At 35.5% G+C, this 24,053-nt stretch overlaps 3 protein-coding genes across 5 annotated transcripts in view; 2 read left to right on the top strand and 1 right to left on the bottom strand.

Annotated features, from left to right (window-relative positions):
• LOC134533982 (LIRP-like) overlaps window positions 1–9,576 on the top strand; it is a 47,397-nt gene extending 37,821 nt beyond the window's left edge. For 2 of the 3 annotated variants that reach the window (XM_063371846.1, XM_063371844.1), the window contains exons 3-4: window positions 8,304–8,383; window positions 8,502–9,576. In XM_063371846.1, the coding sequence (XP_063227916.1) occupies window positions 8,304–8,383; window positions 8,502–8,615 (194 nt within the window). In that variant the 3' untranslated portion in view covers window positions 8,616–9,576. Of the gene's footprint in view, window positions 1–8,303; window positions 8,384–8,418 lie in introns of all 3 variants that reach the window. The other variant, XM_063371843.1, reaches the window with a different exon arrangement.
• Window positions 9,577–15,012: 5,436 nt separating this feature from the next.
• LOC134533981 (uncharacterized) lies at window positions 15,013–21,841 on the bottom strand. The gene is made up of 2 exons (XM_063371842.1): window positions 21,708–21,841; window positions 15,013–17,372 (listed from the first exon to the last, which is right to left on the bottom strand). Exon 2 carries the CDS (start codon window positions 17,364–17,366, stop codon window positions 15,069–15,071), a length of 2,298 nt encoding a protein of 765 aa, XP_063227912.1. The 5' UTR covers window positions 17,367–17,372; window positions 21,708–21,841; the 3' UTR covers window positions 15,013–15,068.
• LOC134534550 (uncharacterized) overlaps window positions 19,361–24,053 on the top strand; it is a 28,592-nt gene continuing 23,899 nt past the window's right edge. The window contains exons 1-2 of the mRNA XM_063373032.1: window positions 19,361–19,402; window positions 22,561–22,727. Coding sequence (XP_063229102.1) covers window positions 19,361–19,402; window positions 22,561–22,727 — 209 coding nt within the window. The remainder of the gene's footprint in view (window positions 19,403–22,560; window positions 22,728–24,053) is intronic.

The following is a 24,053-nucleotide window of genomic DNA, read 5'->3' as shown; positions in this document are numbered from 1 at the left end:
CCCCTTTCTATTATCACTGGGGCGTTTCCAAGAGGGGAGGAGGGAAAATCCCCCCTCCCTTTTTTTAGGAGATGAACCTATCAAAAAAAATTGGAATGCTGGTATTAAGACCACCAGTTATACATTTATCAAAGGGTATATTGGAAAATTTTTTTGTATAATTAATGAGAAAATTATCTGTGCCTTTTTCAAGGAATTTGTCAAAAGGAGGTTGGCAACACTGCTTGGTAACTTTACTGAATTATAGTGGAGAAGTATATCTTTAATGGGAAGTTTATGATTTTTAGAGGAATTTCTCATAATGAAGTTGGCAACACTGCTTGGTAACAGTAGTGTCCGAGATAGTTTCGAACGCTGTTAAAACGTTATAAGTACTAATGAAGCAGCAGGACAGCGGTAGTGAGTGTGGTTTCGGTAAACCATGGTTTTTGTGAGCTGTTTGATACAAGGATTACTGCAGCATGGTTTTAAATACCAAAGAAACCAGACTTTACATTCTTTATAATACATAGTCTTGTTCCTAGGCTCCAATATTCACTGTAGCGCGGCGGCAGAGTGCGCACGCGCAGTAAATTTTGCAGTGGTACAAACCTCGTTACTGGAAAATTTTCACTTAAAATAATAATAACAGAATACTGGATTATACAAATTTAGCTTCAAGCAAATGTGTTTTAGTGCATTTTATTTGTGTAGGCCTATCTAATTGCTATAATATTATTAAAAACATAGCTTAGTTCACTTGCTTTATTATTTCATTATTCCATTTTCATACATTTTAGAGTCGTCACGAAAAATGTTTTACAGCCACGTATCATGGTTTAGATTTTGAATTAAATTTTATTAGAGAGGAGGACGGTCTCCAAGCATTTAAGACATACTTTGAGTATTTTAGTGTTTCTAGGTTACCTAGATTGAGTAATTATCCTGTTTCGAAGCAATTCAGGTGAATAATTTTTTTTTTTCTGAATAAGTTGAAATTATTTTCAGTTTATTTGCCCAAGACCTTTTTAATGCCCCAAGTATTGCATTCTACTTGTTCTGGATTGTTTTTAAAAATAATGATATTCTAGTAGATAATATTTAATTTTTTTGGGATAATAATTTTCAATTATGTTTATCAGGTTGGTATCATCAATATGTTTATCCTTTATTGGATATTCTATGCCCGGGTTTCCCTAAGCAAGGTTTTGTCAATATTGTTCTATGTTTTATGAAATAAGTCCTTGACTTTCATATCTGGTAACGTTTTTTTTTTTGTGGTTATCTAAAGGGCACTGTCCCCCCCCCCCCCCGCCAAAAAAAAATAGACTCATCAGTGGATCCGCCCTTGTATTATCCTATTAATTTATGTACAGATTTTTAACACAGTTAAAAAAAAAATCTAAACGTTACCATGACCATGACTGTACACAGTGGTGGATCCAGAGGTTCACACAGGAGGGGGCGACTATAAAGATATAAAGAATGGCATAGGCGTGCCCAGATATTTCCATTAGGGGGGCCCTGCTAAATTTTTAAATCAGAAGCTGAATTTAGAATGTTAAATAGCCTAAATTGACTTGTTTATATTTTTGTGTAGTATCAACGAGATACTAGTTAATATTTATATCCGTATGATTTTAACAATCTTGAAAATATGTTGTTTTTTTCATAGACAATGTTTATAGGGTACCTACACATTTCCCCCCCTCGAATTTTCCAATAGCTTGGTCCAGATCTACCTTGAAATGAACTTCTTTTTAGTGAATGCAAACACAGCAATTCAGACAACAGAACTTAAACAAACCTCTTAAAATATTTTTTTGCTTTGAAATACATACATCATTGTAAAAAAATTAAATCAAAATTTTAAATGACACAGACGACACTCAAAAGGTAAATGTTTTTTAAACCACAATAGCTTGAATTTTCAACTGACCTTGTTTTACAATTAATGATTGTTCAATCTATCAAATTTTAAAAAAAAATTAAAAAATATTTTGATTTATGTGGTGATATATTGTATTCAAGTATTTTCAAGTTAACTCAAAGCACTGATTACCAACACAAATTTTAACAAACCTGCAAAATATTCTTATTTACATGGTAATACATTCTACTTAATTATGTTCAAATTAACATAGTCCTTATTAAAAACACACTTTTTAACAAACCTTCAAAAGATTTTCATTTACATGGTAATAAATTCTACGAAATTACATTAACGCAAACATTATCTCAAAGTTCTGATTACAATCACAAACACAAATATTAAAAACCTGCAAAGCATCTTCTTTTTTTCAATCAATTACTAAATTTAATAGACTCAACAAATTGAGAACAGTTTTGATTACAAAAAAATGTTTAGAAACATTCTACTGTATTTAATTACGTTCAAGTTAACCCAAAGTTATAGTTACGAACACGCAAAAAAGTCAAGGTAACTTTCTCTCAACAGCTTTGAACTATCTATCATAATTTTAAGTTGTTTTCCAATGAACAGAGATATAATGATATCCAGGCAATTGTAAGTTAAACAAACCGGCAAGCATTTTTATTTATCTTGTAATACTTGCACAGTTTGAGTGTTGCAGTGCCAGGAATATACGAATATTAACGAACGCATTAGAGAAAATGCCGATCTGAGTGATTACATTAGGGGAGGCCATGGCCCACCTGGCCCCCCCTGTAGGCACGCCTATGAAGAATGGAGTGATATTATAACTATGGTTGGTAAAGTATAAATTGAATGAAATGAAATAAATACACAGTATTCGATTAAAATATATAAACACATCTATAAAATAAATGTTATGAGAGAGAGAGAAAGAGTGAAAGATATAAAGAGAGAAAGAGAGAGAGAGAAAGAGAGAGAGAGAGAAAGAGAGAGAGAAAAATAAAACAAATTTTAATTGATAGTGAAAATAAATTGCATGAATTTTATTCCAATTTTTAATTTAGATTATTTATTAATGTAAATGATTCCATAGCACAACTACATGTAAACGTGATGCGTGTATCCCATTACTTGTAAGGTTTCCTGTGTAGTCTGTTAACAGTAGACTCGTAAAGAAGTATAACTTCAAAAATTGTGAAATGAAAAAAAAAACTAATTAATAATAGCAAATAATATTTCAAGCACTTTCATTATGTCATTACATAGTTAATTGACTAATTACTATTCAGTCAAGAGTGTAATTCCACAACAATTTTTTTTTCTTTAATTAAATTGCAGTATAAGGAAAGCCTATTCGATGCTCTATTCATTTGGCAAATGTTTAGCTTAATAATTTTAAGTAAATTAAAATGCCTAACTTTAGATATGTTGCAAGTATCTTAAATCTGTGTACTTAAATTGTCTGATAGGAATAAATAATACCACTGTAAGTTAACAAACCTAAAAAAAACTTTACAGGAAAATGAAGCACTGGAAAAATATATTGTACGTTAGGAAAATACTGTGTGTGCAAAGGGCACAAGTGGCCAAACTGGAAGAGAGTGATGGCGAAAGATGAGGCACGATATACAGGGAATATATGCCAGATTAAAAACATAACAAAAATCAATACATATCACAGAAGGTATAATACTTTTATCAGTGGAGAAAAACAGGTTCGTAAGGATAGCCAAATACTTTTTATACAGTTTTATTTGCTACTAATATTTACATTACTAATTAACTCACCACACTAATGTCTGTTCTTATATCACTAAGTATCTGTCAAATCCACAGTTCACACTTCTCACTGGAGCTAAGCTCAACAGTGGTTCGCCCCTTACCCCGCACCAGTCCACACACACAGTCTCGCGCCACTCAGTCGCACTCATACAGGCGCAGATCCAAGGGGGGGGGGGGGCGATAGGGGCGATCGCCCCCCCCCCCCTTCACCCGGGGAAGCATAATTGATGATGTAGCCAAATACATAAAGACCCGTGCAATGTCTTACATGAAACCGAAATATTGATAGCTGTGTGCCATATTGACAAAGAGTAACTTCACTCTGGGCATGTTTACTTCATCCTTCAACTTTTCAGCTGTCCTGAGCTCAAGGGAAAAGCGTGGCTTAGAATGTTGGAAGGGGGTGGCGGGCGACAAGCTGGGCTGTCCCGTTACTGGAGTGGAGGGTGGAGCGAGGAGAGTTGCAGTTCTACCACAACCAAACCCCCTCCCCAACTATACGCCGCGCCAACAGACTACTGCCTTGCCTCTCGTCAGTAACCTACTGTATAGTCAGTGACAGGACAGTGTTCAGTGAAAGTGGTCAGTGGTGTAAGTGTCGCTGTCGGTTATTCATTATACGTGTATCTGTCTGATCATAATACATCCATGAGAAGTTATTTGCCAACAATACATTATGGTAAGTCTTCCCTCCCATGTTTATTTGATTAAATGTTTTTTTATGTACCAAAGAATTCGTAACTGTCATTAATTTATTACAAGAACTGGGCTTCATGTTGCATCGCAGCACAAAAACTGTGCGCGCACCTGGCAAGCTTGCTCCATGCATGCAATATCCCTCACATCATGTGTGTGAACGAAGCACAGAAACAAACAGTGTGTGCATGCTCTGTTTGATAAACAAATATAATCCTTCGTAGCTTTTAAGTACGTAAACTACCCAATATTCGTGTTTCGCTTACGGCCGTGATCTGTTTATACTTCATCTAGAGCAACTTTTATCAGCAAAACCACGTAGAATGAGTTGATTGGTAGTTGTGGGGAAGAGATTATTTCACAAATTATCAAATGTGTGCAGGATTCCAAATTTTATAGCATCATGTTCGACGAAACTACTGATGCTTCACATAAGTCCTAGTTAACACTTGTTTTGAGGTATGTACACGAAGATTAAGTGCACGAAGATTTTTTACAATTTTTAAATATTCGATAATTTGTGAACAGTGAGGACAAGGACCAAGATTGAGTATATCAACCAACTGTAAGTGGCAAAGATATTGGGCAAGTAGTACTTTCTGCTCTAAAGCATCACTGTCTTGACCTAAGCCATTGTGTTGGCATATCTACAGATGGGTGCAGTGTCATGGTGTCAGAAATTCGTGGTGCTGTGACTGAAGTCAGGCGAGAAGCTGTGAATGCTGTATTCACTGTCCATGTCACAATCATGCTCTTAATTTGGCCATATCAAAATCTTCCAGCGTCAAGCAGTTCGAAATACTATTGCAAAAATGAAAACGAAAATCTCGTTCTTCACTGCATCATCAAAACGCTCATCTTCACTCAAGAAAGTTTTATGTCACCAACTCTCTGGACTGTGTGAAACTCGTTGGATCGAAAGACACGATGGCGTTTTGCAGTTCCGAACATCTTTTCTGAAAGTAGCTTAGGCTTTAGAGTGTGTCACATCTTGGAAAGATGCTGAAAGTGCTGCAAAAGTAAAGACTTTTTTGTCTGCACTTTGTGAGAGTGATTTTTTTGTCACAGTCATCTGATAATCTGATATGCTGGGAGACACTCATCCTTTGAGTACACTACCTATATCAGAAGACTTCCATAGACCTTAAGGTTGACCAAGATATTCTGGCAGATACTCTTTCTGTTCTAAATACGAAACGTACACAGTGCGAAAATCTATTTTCTCAACTTTTCAACGAAGCTGATGGTCTTGCTCAGGAGCTTGGTGTAGATTTAACTATACCTCGACTTGTGAAAAGGCAAACACACAGACAAAATTACCCATCAACGAACCCTGTTGATATTTTCCGAAGAGCTGTATTCATTCCCATTCTGGAGCACATTGTCGAAGATTTAAAACATCGGTTTTCGGAAGAAACGCAACAGCTTCACAGCCTGTCAGCTTTGTTACCAACTTCTTCTTCTAGTCAAGTAAATGTCAAAAAAATTTCTACAAAGTATGGCTCTCTCCTTGGAGTGAATGGGCTAGAATATGTGGAAAGACAACTTAATTCCGAGGTTCGATCATGGGAGGCGAAGTGGACCCGTGAGAAAGAAATTAACAATACAATACCCTCCACAGCTCTCGATGTTCTCGCTTCGTGTGACGAGCAGCTGTATCCAGGCATCTACATTCCCCTGAAAATCTTAGTCACCTTACCTGTAAGTGTCGCTTCGGCAGAGAGAATATTTTCGACATTGAGAAGACTTAAGACGTGGTTGAGATCTACCACAAAGGAAGACAGACTGACCGGACTTGCATTATTGCATATCCACTGTAGCTGCGAGATTGATAAAGAAAACGTCATTGATCGCTTTGCAAGCAAGAGAACCCGCAGGATGGAATTCATTCTATGATGGAGAAAAACTGTTGTTTTGCAACTTCTAATTATGCACAATCATTATATGTACAAGACATTTTAATTTTAGTTATTACTACAAATGTTATGCCCATTCTTTAACTATTGTATTTTATTTATTATTTTCTGATAAATTTATCATTTACCAAAACCAATTTTCTGTGAAAAATTTGACCGACTATACCAAAAGTGTATTTGACATTTAAAGCACAAAATTGCTATAAAAACACACCATTTTGCATGCGAAAATCTATAATTTTTCTGTGGGGTGGACCCCCGGACGCTCCCATTTTAAATACTTTTTGACACCTACATTCGCCCCCCTGACATCAAACGCTGGATCCGCCCCTGCACTCATATGGTCCCGTCGCTCCACTCGCGAAGTGGCATCCTCTCGCCTGTGTTGGAACTCTCGGAGCTCCCGCGGAGGCCGGCGCCACTGCTTTTATACCATTGGCAGTCTTTCTGGAATGGACTGTAGTGGTTGTGAGTGATGTGTCATGTCATCCCGGGCCGACCTAACGCCCGAAGCATCCAGAACAGTGGCGTGACTAACATGTCAATCCACGCGGCGGCCACTGTAAGCCAGCATAACTCCCATGCCCCTAAGGGATAGTCGCCGTAATTCACTATGGTATGATGAGCGTGTGACGTCAGTGGCAGTGCGGGGCCGCCATGTCAGACTACCGCCACAGAATAAACAATTGGTAACAGAAGTGACAAAGTGGGTTTACCCGCGTACTCGCTCATCGTTTGTTTACTTTTCGGTCGCCATCTTTTCGGGGCGCGTTTAGCCAATGCTGGGATAGCAGTTTAGTCGGATTTGAATTAAGTACTGTATTAGTGATTGCGAGTGAATTATGGCATTGTAAATGATTTCATTATGTATACTTCACATTTGCGTACATTGATTAAGATTATGCAAGGATTTTTGTTTGTTTTGTATTGACGTCTAATATCTTTGTACAAACGTGTACACACAGAAGATCTGATAAGATGGACAAAATAAGCTAAACAAAATGACATAATGATATGTTGTCCTCCCATTAAGAGCTAAAATTTACAGACAAGAAAGTTTCTTCAGTTAGTGTCAATAAGAAAATGGTTAAGTAAACTTAAATGTTAAATTAATTTGTGTTATGAGATTCTACTTATTTAACATGCCAAAAAAAGTAGGTAGCTATTTAGGCCTACATTAGAAATACCTAGATATGATGTGCATTTACAAAGTTTATTATAAGTATGTAAATACAATTTTATACGTGTTAACTACATAACGTAGGGGCCAATTAAAAGCAACGACTTAAAGAAATTCACTCTTAACAATATTACATTAGGCCTACAGGAAAATAAAACACACGTATGTTAAGTGTGGCATTTGTAATATAAATAGCATATTAAATTATAGACAAAAATCACTCTACATTTTGATTGTTGTAGTCTTAGGTGCATTGTGGCAAAAAATAAATAAATAAAGGCATCGAGACACGTTGCATGGCAGTAAGCACAGAGTTGCACAAATATCACGCATTCTTTCCAGCAAACGAGATGGACAAGAAGACGCCTACTGGCTTTCAATCATTATTTAATAACATGTCGACGAGTTACACCAAAAAGTATGCATTCTTTCTGAAATAAATTTGTTCGGCATTTACTGCACAATTCCCTGAATCACGGAACACAAGGCTAGAATGCGCACGAACTAGCTTATTTATTCCAATACAAAAGAATAATGTTGATTGGAATCACGCATGAATACTCTAAATACTATGAATTCAAACATATTTGTGAAATTACGACGAATTATTGTATTTACTACCACACAAACTGTTCATTAAATCATACGCCCCTTACTTTCAATGGGAAAACATTGTTTATTTACATTCGTGTACGCCCCGAGAGCATCAGATTGCTGGTACGCACTAAACAATGATAAAACCACATTTTGTCGCTTCTGTTACCAATTGTTTATTCTGTGCTACCGCTGCAAGGCCCGCTACTGGCACGCATCGCAACAATAATAATACTTTCTGTTATTTGTTCTGCTTTAGATAACTTACGATGGGCTGCCTTGATCAGACGCCTGGTTGACACCGCTGGTGACCTTTCGCTGCAGCAGCAACAACAACAGGTAAACACTGAATGTACCAGCACATTTATTTCCAGAACCCAAGGCGGAAGAGCCGTACTTGCTGGAGCCGCTGCCAGCCAGGAACGAGCCCTGCTATCCTTTCCGGGTGTCTTCGCAGGCAAGGTCGGTGATCCCGGGCGCTTTCCGGCGACTGAAGCGAGGCCTGGTGGACGAGTGCTGCGCCAAGAGCTGCTCCATAGACGAGATGAGGAGCTACTGCGCGCCTCCCTGAGACAAGTCGTCTGCGGAGCTCACACACGTTTTGACTGCAGGCTACGGATCCTATCACCCGGCGTGAATCGCAGGACACTACCATGTGGGGAGCGACGTTTCAGGGTTCTCAAGAACCAAGGCTGAAACGAGTGTTTTATTTTACCCGGAGCACGAACTGATTATGAGCATTATTTATTGTTTTACTTTGTTTTTATTTTATGCTACGTTGATGCCCATGGCATGTCTATTAACTTGATTGTTTTTAATCAAGGACTTTTATATTGTAATATGTATACAGGAATGTCAAATAAATGTATTTTACTTATGTTCCGTATTAAAATGTAGCTTGTCAGTTGAAATTTTAATTGCTCAAGACATTAAAATATATAAGTATACACTAATATTTCTAAGGTGACAGCTCACATCACATGGTGCTATGATGTTCACCTACTACCTAATGTCCACGTTAGTTCAACTTTATTATATTTTTTATCATACTAAATTGTTAAGTTTTGATTTGGTAAACAAATGATGTGAAATCAATTTAAAAATATCAGAATTTGTAATAACAACCCATTTTATGTTAAATTTTTCATGTATAAGCATTTTAGCTCTCTGTATACAGAATTGGGTAGTAGTTTCCTGAAAATGGAACTGAAGTCGACGAACGGAAATGTGACACAAAGATGGAGGACCCACGTGTAGCAACATAAACCAGTATATATAGTCACCTTCTGTAACATTAGGGTACATACCAAATGTATGTGTGCCAAATGAAACTTTATGATAATGAAACTACCCTGGAATATATTTGATAAGCTAAAGTAATCTAATTATACGTCAAACTTGTATATTGTCAGATTAAAGTGTGTACTTAAGTACCAACACCAAGCCTCTTATGTCAGCCCATTTCCCTGACTTTTCTATGCTTCTATGTTCCACCTAACTTTTTTCTGTCTCATCTGTTTATCTGGCAGTTTAACAAATATATTACATCACACATTATCACAATAAAATTTTAACAAACATACATAATGTGCAGAAAGGACTATAAAATGTTGTCCAGTTCATTATACAGTTTGCACTTTTATTAATTCCATGAACACTGCCAGTCTAAAAAAAAAAATCCATTTTTTTTATCAAACTTTGATATGGTACCTTATTTGTTGTGATCAGACGTAAAATAAGGTATAGATATTTGGTTAGGCTTTATCCAAAATGGTTTCTTTCATTTACACTTATTTTTAGAATCACACAAATTTACAATTAAAATTCACGTAAAATTTAAGACATACTAATGTGATGAAAAAATATTACACTGTTTTGAAACTAGGATACTGTCAGATACCAAGTGTTTTCCATGTTTTAAAGACATAACTCCTTGAGATTTACCTGTTTTCCAGATTCCCCTGGCTATGGATATCCTGCATCGCTAAATAAATATATCGGAATCGCAAATAAAATATTTTAAAAAAAAAAACTGATTATAGTTGTGAGGCGGAAAGCAAAAAGTAACCTCTCGTCAGCAATTTCTGGTTCTGAGTTATTGATATTTTTTAATTAATGCTGTAAAATTTTGTGCAAAAAACATGTGTCTATGATTATTTTTATTTAAGTTATGGGCATTTTAATTTTGTAAAATAAAAATTCAAATCAACACAGAATTTTTATCTTTTATATTTGAGAAATAATTAAGGCATTGAACAAAAGCTGAAAATGTCCTGTTTTAAACAAAATAAAAAAAAATCTTTCATATACTGAAATCTTCAAAATTTAAACTGAGTGTTTGCGATGCTTCTTTGAATGTTCTGGAATGATTGAGGGTCGTCTGGTTCAGTACTGCCAGCCCGGTCATCTGGTTCAAGTTCCACAGAAGGTTCAGGTTGAGGGCATAACAGGTCCTTGAACTCATCCTTACAATATTCTCTAATGTTTTTGAACAGGTATTCTTTACGTTTTTTTTTTTTTTTTTTGCATTCTTTCCGAAATCACCCCTTCTGGAAACCCGTCAGGTCCATTTTTGGTTTTGAAGATCTGGTGTACATACTCATTTCCAGCAATCTCTGTTTTGCAGTGAACTTTGCCTTTGTAATCACTATAAAACTCAAAGTGGTTATACTGGGTGATAAGGGGCACTTTCTTGGCACCAATAGTGTGCAGAAATTGTAGCCAGCCATAAATTTTTATGGCAACTTCGCCTTTCTCATTTGCAACCATTGCAGCAAAATTTGCTTGTGTTGTGGGTGTTGACTGGTCAATGCAATCGACTAATTCATGCAGACAAAGTACTTACATTGGTAATCCTGATTTTTTTTTCAAAAGTTCGAAGGCCCAATTGCAGGTACATTTTGTGTGGCCTACCGGCATGAACGACAATTTTTTTTTTTTTTCTGTTGACATATCCTCCATGCCAAGTACCTCAGTAAGATGTTATTCTTATTTTGTCCTATGCAGTTTTGGGCATGAATAAACATAGTTTATCCGCCCAAAGTTTTTTTTTTCCAGGTGGTGATGGAACAGGCTCACAATAAGATTGGAACCTTTTGTTGTATTGGCACTCTCGGGAATCAGGTAGTTAACTTGTTTGTTCGTTATCTCACACATCACACCAAAAATACCAACTAAAATGGCACTAAGAAATACATAGATAGGACCATACTGCAAAGGGTTGCTAGGTATGTGCACTTGTGCCATATCAAAACTGTAATGTACGGAAGATTTGTCACCATTTTCTAAATTGTCTCCAGTTATTTTTATAGTATCATTTTACTAATTTTTTCCCGTAGAAACAACCTGCGGGTGGGATTTTCTTTTTTCAATCGTTTATATCCATGGCTGCTCCAGAAGTAAAATGTTTCTGGCATAAAGCACATTGGTTTCATTACTACTATATTGAGACAAATTGTTCGCCAGATGTTAATAATAACCCTAAATTGTACAGATTTATGAATCATGTGATCTCTAAAGAAGCCTTGCAAGTTTCATATATTTTAACTTTCAAATCATTGGACGTGTTTGGTACACTGTACTGCTTCTAACTGGCAATATTATGGCGAGCTGTTCTGCATAATTGTTACAAAATTTAACATCACATTCTGTATTCGAAATAAATGTCACATTCTTTTTCAATTTACCTGTTGTTACCATGCTCTTTTGCAACCAATCCTGTAGTGTTATATATTTTAGTAAGATATTTCAGTCTTTTAATTTTAATTTGTTGACCAAACATAAAGATGTTTTTTGCAAACTGATCCTTTCAACATGTAACTGGTTCGTGAGGTTTTTCTCTCAGTATGTTTTTTTTTCTTTTCGCAATGAGTTTAATGTGGAATCTAATGTGAGACAGCAAAGTTGACCAAAGATGACTTGGTTTAATATATTAACATGGTAATTGTAACGATCGATCTCTGCGCATTCATTGTTCATTTGCAAAAATTCATTAGCAAAAAAACAATTTGCAACAATTTTCTTTGCAGCCACAACTATTCTCTAGAAAATTAGTCACCAAATTATGGTCATTTTCAACATCAAGTGTGTTGACAAAATCAATAAAATTGTCAATTGCAACCAAGTCGTGCCGACCATCATTTTCATCAACAACTTCTTGGTTATCACCTCTTGCCTCGATTTGAATAATAACATCTTCTATATCAAAGAGATTTTCAAAGTTACTTTCAGCAAGTTCATCAAATTTTGAAATGTTTGTTAAGAATGAAGAGTCTGAAATACTTACTAAATCTTCTCATCCAGATAGCTCTTAATTTTCACTGCTTTCATCACTTCTTAAACACCTTTCAGTAAAGTAATCAACTTACACATAATTGTCTTTATCACTTATATTTTCACCACCTTATCCTATATTATTTAAAATATTTAACACTTTTTCTTCAGTCACTTTTTATTTCAAGTCAAATACAACACTCATCATGATAACATTCCAATACAAAATAACAATACCAGGCGTATAGCTCAGCTGATTGGTTGACATCTATTTGCACGATTGCCAACATATACTTGCAAAAAATGTAAAAAAGTTAATAAGGAAAAAAACTACTAATGCATTATGATAGTTAATAATGATTATTAATAGCTGATAATAAATTGAATAAATATTAAATAATATAATATTAACAAATATTATTATAAAGTTAAAGGCATATTATTTGTGTAAGAATAATATTAGGAACTTTATGTAGCTAATACACCTATGAAGGAAAAGGTATTTGATGTTGGGGCAGGTTGAGAGAAGCTCGTTGTAGTACCTTCAATTGCCGATAGAATTCAGGAGAAGTTTGTTTTTAAAGTGATGCCTATTGGACTAGTGCGTTTATGAAAAGGGACCGCTTGTCTGTCCCATGTTATTTCTCCATAAGCGATACAAGGTACCTTTTCCAGGGCTAAACATTGACTGCTTTATCAATTATTTTAAGTATCTCATCCAACTATAGCTGTTTTGTAATTGATTACAACATGTAAAGGACAAACTGAAATATAATAAACCACAAAAATCTGAAAATCGATCATTTTGACTCAAACCACTAATTTTGACGGTACTGAAAAATTGACATTGCCGACAAGAGGTCCTTTTTTGGTTTTCCCCTTACAATTAATTATTGTTAGCTATGCTTACAGACACAATTTATTTGTTACCTACTTAATTGCAAGTTTTGTGACTGGCATACTATTCTAATTATTAATAGACAAAATTTTGTTTCTTTCTTTTGGTGGTAAATACCGAGATAACATCCTTGGTTTCAATATTTATTGCCTGATGAACAATTGAGAAAGCCAACCTTTGTTGAGTCATGCATTCCCAGTTAAGTAACCACGTCCTTTTTCCAGTCAAAAGCATACTCTTAGACACCATAGCAAAGGATCATCGAACCAAAACCACGATAGTACAGGGAAACAAAACCAGTAGCTTAATAAAAATACAAAAATTATGTTGATCCAAAATCAATAAGACTGTGGTGTTTGTTGGACATGATTGTATTATTCAACATGTAATGAACCTATACTTCAATTGACATCAACAATTAATGTTCAAAAAAAAAATCATAACATGTCAATGAAAGGGGTTTTAACTCCTTAAACCTTCCAATCATACACTGCCTTTAGTGCAAAGCATATTCAAAATATCCATCCACTAATGAATAACCATGCTTGTAATTTCTCAACAGCATTAATTTTTATTTTGTTGAGCCTATTCATGCCTTCACTGTTAAATGCTGGTAGGAGAGGATGACGGGTTGTGGCTTATAAACTAATGTTAATATAATCTTAAAATTTAAAATGCCACAAATGTTCACGTGTTCTATCCTTAATCAGGATTCAAAACCAGAAACCACCACAAAGTTGACATCCTTGGAAACACACCCATCTAAAGAACATGTCATTAAGATTCGACGTGATCTGTCTTTAATCACCTCAATGTCAATCAGATATTAAGCCTCGATCCATTCATTGATTGTGTGTGACCATGCACTGATGCTTTATCCATGCAGGTTTCTCAAAAAAAAAAAAAACTTATTCTATAAAAAACTCTAGCAAGAAAAACCTACAAACTATAAATTATGAATGCAGCATGTTCTCTAGTTATGTTGGTTCAGTTTCCCAAAAACCATATAATTATTTATAAACAACTTGTAAGAATACATATATTCCATTAGAACAAAAATAAAATCTAGTGGTAGAGTTTAGAGATGTCTACAAATAAAAACCTCCTTCAGCTTTTACGTTCAATGAATACCCATGTCTTTTGAAGTATACAAACATATAAACCTTTACCATTGATTTTGCCTTGATTCTTTAATAATGTTAAATTCCTTGAAAAATAATTACTTCGGAAAAAATGTGTCAGAAAATCATTCCACTGTGAGTTATAGGAAAAATATATCGTATTGTGATAAGGGATATTTATAATAGCTTAGCAGTCAAACATTTTAGTGACTTAGTACTTACACTTAAAACTTTCCATATGCAAAGTTAAGTCTACATCAGACAATAAAGAATAAAAATAATAATTATTATTATTATGCTAGATGTAGGACCGTGTCCATAGCCATAATTAAGTACCAAATCTTGGAAATTACTTGGAAAAGTTTAAAAAAAATTAACACTGAGATTTACATGAATCATTTGATTATCAAAGGAAAAAAAAAAGTTTACTTAATATCCAGGATAGTGCTGCAGCTATAAAATTAAAAAATTAAAAAAGACACAATTATAAAATTATTCAACAAAATTGTGAGACCTCACTATTTGTATTTTGCCTATGCTCCTGAGGAAGATATATTGAAATTACTCTCAAGACCTAACAAAAATATACTTAAAAATTACTGAATCAAAATAACAAGCAAATCCGAGAATACATTTAAGATATTAATACAAAAGAAAAAAAATTTCCAAGATCCAAATCAGGGGCAATCTTTGTATTCTTAACTTTTTTTACAATAACATTACAAATAATGGACTAACGTTCTCTCTTTCTGTTGCGATTTCTGTTCTTAACATTTGCCATGGCATAGAAGTTGCTCCCAGTTTTCTTGGGCTTCATGGCCCTCTCCATTCTCCTCCTAACTTTGCTGGTCAGCCTCTGGAAGAAGTCCGTCACACCACTCGTACCTCTGGAAGTGCCCGCCTCCGTCACGAGGAACAGTCCACTGCTCGCTACCGCCACATCTTCACCCACCGCATCGTCCTCCGACTCACTGGACTCCGAGTCAGAGTCGTCTTTGCTTGTCTCCGCCGACACTTGCGGCGATCTCCCACTCAAATTTGTTTCAGCGTTTTCAACATCATCGTCACAACTTGCTGTCTCAATGATGGAGTTCAAAGATCCCATGCTTACAGAACCTGCTCTGTCACGTATTCTTTCACCAGTTTTGTGCAGGTTTATTTTAGATTTCTGGTCTGTCTTTCTTGCCAGGTCTATCAGTTCCCTGTCACCCTTCTCTGTGTAGCTGAGACCGACTTTTATTTTTGAAAAATCCTGGATTACTTTAAGGAACGGCTGTGCCTGTTTCGCTGGAAGATCTTCAATCACACTATCAGATTCCTTGTTTGAATTTCCATCTAAACTTTTACTGTTATCTACATCTTCATGCATTTCAACATCATTAGGAACTGTTTCATTCCCAATATCGGACTGAATTTTATCAGAATCCACAGTTTTGCCATCCACACCTACACTTGTTTCAGCTTCCTCAACCTTATCAACTTCACTTCCAGGAAGATCCATCATTAATTTCTCCTCATGAATTGTTTCAACACTTGAAACTTTGTTGTCGCTTGAGCTGACAGCCATTTGTGTACTCGCTTCACCAACTGGGTTGCTCGCAACAGAAGAAAGTGGAGTCTCAAATCCTGGAGGTGACACGTAAAATGGCAGCTTTCCCCTCTGCCAATCATTGAGAACCATCTTGGAAACAGCTACAATATCTGGTTCTCCTTTTTTCAACAGCTTGCCTGTTCTTGCAGCCAGTTTCTCTAGGAAAGAAGTGGCAGTATCCCAATCAGTGACACGGTATGTTTTTTCCAAGTACTCCTTCTTCACTCGCTCCAAGACATAGGGGATGTAATCTTCTGGATCCTTTACAAGTTCAACTCTGACAACGCCCTTTAGTACCTTATCAGCATCGGTTTCTGCGGATGGATACACAACCCCAGGACAGTCTATAAGGTAAATACGACGCATCAACGTGATGTACTGCCACACTTTGGTCTCCCCGGCAATTGGTGCCACTTTACACACCTTCTTGGACCTGAGAGTATTTATGATAGAACTCTTGCCAACATTTGGGTACCCAATAAACCCAATACTTATCTGTTTCTTATCTGCATGTAGCTTAGCAAACTGCCGTAATATGTTGATCAACGATCCCTTACCAAATGGATGCGTCATAGAAGAATGGAAAGCCACAGTCGGAAATTCAGCACTAAGAATTGCAACCCACCTCTGCGTAACCCAGTTTGGAACCAAATCAACCTTGTTCAATATAAATATCAACTGTTTATGAGGCTTCTCTGTTCGGATGAACGTTTCAATATGAGAAGAACGTGTCCCCAATGGATCTCTGGCATCAAGGACCTGCAAGATGACATCTGACGAATCAATAACCTTGTATAGCTCATTCCAAATACGTTTGCTTTGTCCAGCAGACATGATTGCTTCACGAGCTATATCTCTAACACCACCATCATCCCTCACCAAATCATGATCTTTCTCATCAGAGTAATTGCCCATGAGCTTTTCAGCGGTCGTGTTCAGCTCATTCAGATCTGTCGTTGCCAGGTTCGGCCTCTTTCTGCGTTTCTTTGGGCCAAAAACACTGCCAAAGCTTTCAGTATCTAAGACGTGAACTCTAGCATTCTTTGCTTTTTCATTCAATAATGTTATGGGCAGTTTAGATGGTTTCATGACAACCTGATATGGATTCTTCATTGCTTCACCCATGGCTTCTTGGAACCTCTGGAGTGCATTCTGGGTAATTACACGAGAATTTCCAAACCATTTTTGGTTTGGTTCAACGCGAGCAACTGTACCTGATGATAATTTTCCTTGGAATGGAGCTGGGGATATGATCTTGCCTGTTTTGTCTCGTTTTGCCTTGAAATTTCTGTACATCTGCAGCCGCTTGATAGTGGACTTTGTCCTTACCTTGGCTACCCCTTTAAGACCTTCCGTTTTCCTCTCTGGATTCATGCTGTGCGCAGAGCGGTTGAACCCCTCCTTCCGGGGGGCTTTCGTGGTCGACTTTGTTTTTGGCATTGTGACCTGACAACAAAAAATAATCAACAGCATGGTCAAAAATTATTACTAATAAATAACATGAGAAAAAATGAAAATGTAAATTAATTATTAAATAGTCATCAAATGGATTCTTAATTTCTTAAAGCCCCTATTTTTTCATTTCCTTTATAGGTTCATTAATTTTTAAATATATTTATGAAGTTATATAAAGTTAAGTCAATACCAGTAAAATACAATAAAAAATAGCACTGAATATGTAAACAGTTTGATAAAACTTGCAAGCTAATATAGAATTTGACTGCGAACATTATTAACTCTTCAGAAATATTTTTATTTCTTTAAAATTGTAATTAAAACACTTAATAGTAAATTTTATAACTATAGTAACTCAAGTAATTACTGTTTATGTTAGCAAAATTGTACAAGATTATTAACTGTTAGGTCAAACAGGAGCATGAATAAGGAGTAAGAAAAAAATGGGAACTAATGTTGCAACACTCAAAGAAAAAGATTACTATAAGAAGTACCTGTTTAAAACTTTATTAGTTAAGTTTAAGTCTAAATTTAATAATACACTACAAAAATTTTGTACTAAAAATTACATTACATTAAAATTCCTGCATAATAATTCTGTGAATGGTCTCTAATCCAGCACGTTTAGAACATGCCTGATTAGCAATATTTGCAGATTATCAAACATCAAAATAGTTTAAATGGGAATACCAAAAGAAATATTAACATAACAGAACACTAGTATTTAAAAAAGTTGTAATAAGCTGTGCTTTAGAAAAATAATACAGATGAGCATTCCACTGGTCTTCTCAAAAAATCATTACCGCAATGTACTAGTGAAATGTAGAATGAATATGAAATGAAAACCAAAAGTAACCATAAACTCTAGGTGAACTAAAAATGCCAGCAGTGCAGTAATGCAACTTGACGGCCAAGTTCAACAGCAAAAATCCACCAGAAAAAACTGAATGCGAGCGACTCTTATTAAAGCCGGATTACAGAATGCTGGATTAAAGACATTTCATTGCTCACATAAAATTTAAATGCATTCCCCCCACACCCATTTAGCAAAATAAAATTCCTAACTAATGTGCATGGTTGTAGAAAGAAATACACAAAACTTTTGCTACTACCCAATTTCATTAACTGTAAATGCATTATAACAATTCTAAGCATTAAAATAAAAATGCAAAAGTAAATTATTAAATTCTCAGACATCATATATATATATATATATATATATATATATATATATATATATATATATATATATATATATATATATATATAGTTAAGCTCATCACTGACTCACTGACTCTGTAACACCAAAGAGATATGTATACTTTGCAGACGTAAATACAGCTAATCGTGGAAAACCGCTTAGTCATTAAATTAAGGTTTTTGTTATGTTCATCATTTATCAACGGGCACCTTAGGAGCCTTACAACCCCCTAGTTTAGAAGAACCACCATTTCTAAACTGTCCCAGTGCCATTATACTAAATGACAAAGTTAGTTTTCAAAAAAATGTGGCTATTAACTGCAGACAGTTTATTAAACTTTAGTCGTCATAGGTGTTTTTAGGGCTAAAGGCGCTGATGATATGCCTTGGGCATGGACGAGAACGTGGACCGGTGGAGACTCTAATGCTACAGAGTCATGACGTCTGGCCCCCTTTGAGTATTAGGAACGCTAATTATTGATTATGTTATAAGTGATGAATAGTGGACTCTTAATGCATCCCATATGCCTTATCCCTCTAAAATGTTTATACGTGGTCGTACTAAAAACAATACCTATGTTTTGGTAAGATGCGGTTTATTAAGCAAACCCTCATACAGTCGGCGTGATACATGCCTCTACAGTAAAGCAAATGAGCCTACTACCAGAGTAGGCCCCAAGGAAAATATTAAAAGGTTTCAGATTATAAAAATATGGTGGCATGTGTAACTGGGTCAGTACCAGCAACTTGAGGTCCTCAGCTGGCTACCCCGGGTAGCGATGCGAAGAGACTGGACGGAACATGACACGCACTGGATGGAGGTAAGGATTCCAGGAAAACAGTCATGACCCCAACCCTAACGTACTGACATTAAACATCCCTGTCTTTTTGTAAACAGCCTCGGCTAAGGATCTCTGGGGAACCACAGAATCAGGTTGCTGCTAGTATCAAGAAAACAGTATGGCAGCAACAACAATCAGGCCATCTCTTGTGGAAAACAGTTTTGGTTACGCTAAGCACAATGGTAGCGGCTTAGTCACTGCACAGGCTACATCATGTAATCTATAAACGGTGATTTCTCAGAAACCATTATGAATTTTGAAATACTGTTTTCTGGGTAAGCAGAGGAATATCTGAAGTTTTCAACATAACATTTTAAAATTTTATAATTTTGTTTTTACGGAAAAGCAGCGATCTTACAATTTACTCTTGAGTTGTAAGAAGGTAAAGCACAAACTATGAAGGGCTGTTTAATAATTCTAGACACAGAAAAAAATTTATGATTTTCTTGAATCGAGGCTCATACCCATATATTGTGATGATATTGTAAAACTGGCATTGTAATATTGGAAATACTTTATTTAATTGTTAAGATGTTATTCTTCCAGTGAGATACTTACATCAGTGTTACGTTTGACAAGTCTGATGATTAAACCACCGAATCATTACATTTCAACAAAAAAAGAGAGCCCCTGAAAGGTTTCAAGAGGAAGAAGTAGGTAATATTCTTAGAGGGACTTTTACGTGAAGTAAAAATAAAATGTTAAATATACTTTCTTTGAACCCTAGAGACGTACCTGTATTTACCATAATACTGTGTTTCTGAATTCCTACTGGTTTCTCAGATATCACAGTTTACAGCTTACAGTACACTGCGTGTGCATTGACGAAGCCATCACTTTTTTTTTTTTTCTGTGTAGGTCTATGTATTTATATGGAAAAATTTTGTAAAAAGAGATATTGTTTTGATAATTAAATGATTATGAATATGACTGTACTGCAATTATATGGGAAATTTTAATGTTTGTATTTTGTTTTTTGTTTTCATAAATAAATAACTGCATTACCTTATCTTTGTTTTCTGACTGCATTTATAGCATTATTTTGAGTCACATAGTAACAAATGATTTGATGGGAGTGAAAAATTTAAAATTTGGAGAATGGTCAATTATGTTAGGTTAGCTACATTAAAAATACTTCAAAACATTGTGGATGGTTGGTTGGGACAGAATAGCTACATTAAAAATTCTGTAAAATATTTTAAATGGTTGCTTAAGAATAACCAAGTTAAGATGTAGCTATCCTGACCTAAACAACTGTCCACATGATTGCAAAATATTTTTAATGTAAGTAGACTACACCAAACAACCATCATCATTGTTCGAAAGTATTTTTTTATGTTGCTTACCTAACGTAATTGACAATTTTCACAAATTACCTTAATTTCTCAGAATCATATAAACACAATGACCCTTGTGAAAGCAAGAAACAGTGGCAGCCGCTTCAATGCACAGATATTGAAATGAAAACTATTAACGGTGATTTCTCAGAAACCAGTAAGAATATAGTAACACTGTTTTCAGGGTTAATAAAGGAACATTTCTTGTGTTAGAAAAGAGTATTTTCGGATTTTTTTTTTTTTACATAAAAATATTATTGAAAAGTAAGTGGTTATAAATGTTAGCGATCAAAAAAGATTTGTTTGAATCAAAATATTAAAAATTCTTAAAATGAGCATTAAATACACCTTGAAGTTTAAAGTTCGCAGTTTGGTAATTTTTATTTAATGTTTTCATTTGTCTCTATTTGAATTATTACTACCGCTTATAATGTTTTAAACAAATCCGATGCCAAAAAACTTAACTAATATTATATACAAACAAAATAACACACGATTTCGAAGCTAATGGAAGTACGGATACATTAGTGGTTACAAGTACCGCATCCCTAGAAATCTCAATTTAGTGAACGGATGAAGGGATATATCAGTGGCATCCCTTGTGAGGATTCGGAAGCAACGCAAGGATGGCCGCATCCACTACGATGCACTTTTAGTGGATACCTTAGCTAAGGGTTAGGCTAGAATTCGGATACACCTAAGGAGAGGTTACTACCAATGTTGAGGTCAACAAAATTGCCTCTCATTCTTCAAGATGTGCTTTTCACGGAATCTTTACTCTAAAGAGTCATTAAAGCCATTATTTAGAAAATACAATGTCATTTGTGACTTTTTTGTTTTATTTGAAGCCTATACGGTTGAAAAAAACAATATGTAAACTAATCTCTATTCTAGGACAGTTCATTTACCGACAATTATGTATAGTGATTATAAATTTAAATACTTACTTAAAATACTCTTCAAAAAATATATATAAATATAAGATCCACGCAAAATGTATTTCCAGAATCAAAACATAACCAACAATACCATGCCTTTCCTACAGCAAAGACAAAGTTAACAAATGAAGGCTTAATATATCGATATTAATTTTTTGCTGTAAATAGCTATCGCCAAAATCTAGATGTATGATTACTTATTTTTGGTACTTATTTATAGTCTAGTATATTATAAAACATTATCTAAAGGCTGGGTTCTCAAAGGGCCTACGTCACAATAGCCATTTTTTTTATTTATGATTTTGAGTACAGCTGCAATTTGGCAAAAACACGGTTGCTAGAATTCTCCTTCTTTATTCTCAATCTTTTCCAGAATTATTTTTTTCTCCTTTCCAAAACACACTACTCATCCAATTGAGTACAATACCCTATCGTTCTTATAGCCATATAAGTTTTTCCCATTTCCATCTATTGTCACTCTGACGACACTCAGTGTCCCTCAGTTCGCATAGGCTATTACATCCCAGTGCCACTTTTTTGGGGCGGTGCTATTACGGAAGTGAACGACCAGAATTATTGCTATGGGGTGGGACACTACAATACATTGAACACAAGCTGCCATCGGCATATCCATAGCCATACGGGCCGGCTGTTATGTTAGGGCCAAGGCCAGTTGTTTTGTCAACTATTTAATAACAACGGACCCACCATTAACTGTGTACCTATTAGTCATTTTTACTTATCATATAATTAGGAATTAATCACAGTGCACCTACATTTCTAAATGTAGCCTATACCTAAAGTGACCTTCAGTGGCTAGTGCCATTCGAGGTCTCATGCAGTTGGATCTCTCTCTGTACAGGGGTCGGACGCACGCCACACCTTCAGTGGTTTCCGGAACAACACCACAAAAGACTATCACACGTACTGCTACCACCGCCGTTATTCATGTCGAGCCCTACTAGACCATAGTGAACAGACCTTAGTAGACGAATCTAGTGCACCGGAACGAGCTACCATCTCCCATTCGTAATGGGCTATGCACTGGGACAATGGCTTGTAAGAGAGCAGTCGGGTAATAAACCTAATTCATGGACATATTTTCCTATTTCATAAGTAGTGTAGCATAGCGTCCTGGGTGACTGACAACTCGGGAGGTCTTTGCTGAGATTTTCATTCCCTGCCTCTTTGCCACGTGTCCAGGAACACTCCCTGAGAGATCTGTGTACTAGCGCATGTATCACCCTGCTAGTTGGTGCCGGTTGACCAGAGCAGTACATCAGTCGAGGTAGGCAGGATGATGTAAACTCCTTAAAGACTTTTCTAATGTTTTCCCTCCTACTTCTAAGCTTCCCCAAAACAATTTGGACTTCAGATGTTCACAATTGAATTTAATGTCTTATGTGTTAGTTTTAGCCAATGAAATTTTACAGTTGAAATTGCCGCTGCTGATTGTGTTAGTTAAAAACTATCAAAATATGATTTTCCTTTGATGGCTATCCAGCAGCCTGTAAACACAATTTTTCAACTCACAAATTTTATTATGCTATGAAAAAGTTAAAATAAAAAATTTAATAAACAACATTTAAGAAACCAAAATAATTTTTGAATTTATACTTCTTTAGGAGCGTTGTTGGGAGTAAAATTTTGGCTTTCATCGGCTGTTCGAGAGCATAAGCGAAAGGAAATACTTGCGAACGTGATTCATGATGTGTGGTAGCCATCTTGTCAAAGTGTAAATCTCTGTAGATCTGGTGATATGTAGAAAGTGTATTTATATCAATGTGTTTGTTATTTCTAACAAACATAACATTTTGTTATTAAATTATAGACTTTTATTGCAGTGATAGAAATCGTTTCTTGTAAGTACTAGTAAAGACAGTTTCATAATAGCACTGTGCTGGTGATGCGGGTCCAACTGTCTCCCTGGTTGATTTGAAGCTGATTTGTGCCTGGAACTCAAGGGGTGAGTTTTGGCCACGTTGCTAGAGACAGCAGATCCTTCCCAGCAGGAGCCCCTTAAGATGTAGGCCACTTGGGATGCCTTCTTAATTAATGGAATAAATTATGGCATGGTATTGCTTTAGATTGATTACAAATTAAAGGTGTTCTTTACATGTTGCTGTCCTGATACCTAGCTTATAGCAGGAGAGAACTTCAATAATCACATTATGAAATATTAACAATTTAAAAAATTCATTATAATTTTGGGATTTCAATATTTATAACACAGTATTTTACATTCATTCCAGGTATAAGTAGCTAGAAATGTGGTATTAAGACTAAAAGTACTTGAGCCCGAATGTCGATGAATCCAATTCAATTTTTTCATTTTCTTATATGATTCATTATTAC

This window comes from Bacillus rossius, chromosome 7 (assembly GCF_032445375.1).
Source record: "Bacillus rossius redtenbacheri isolate Brsri chromosome 7, Brsri_v3, whole genome shotgun sequence".
NCBI lineage: Eukaryota > Metazoa > Arthropoda > Insecta > Phasmatodea > Bacillidae > Bacillus > Bacillus rossius.
Note: the sequence above shows the minus strand (reverse complement) of the source record. Positions and strands in the feature narration are given on the sequence as shown.

What these genes read in the sequence shown, in the direction of transcription:
- LOC134533981 (XM_063371842.1), bottom strand. Translation starts at nt 17,366, where the DNA reads ATGCCAAAAACAAAGTCGACCACGAAAGCCCCCCGGAAGGAGGGGTTC.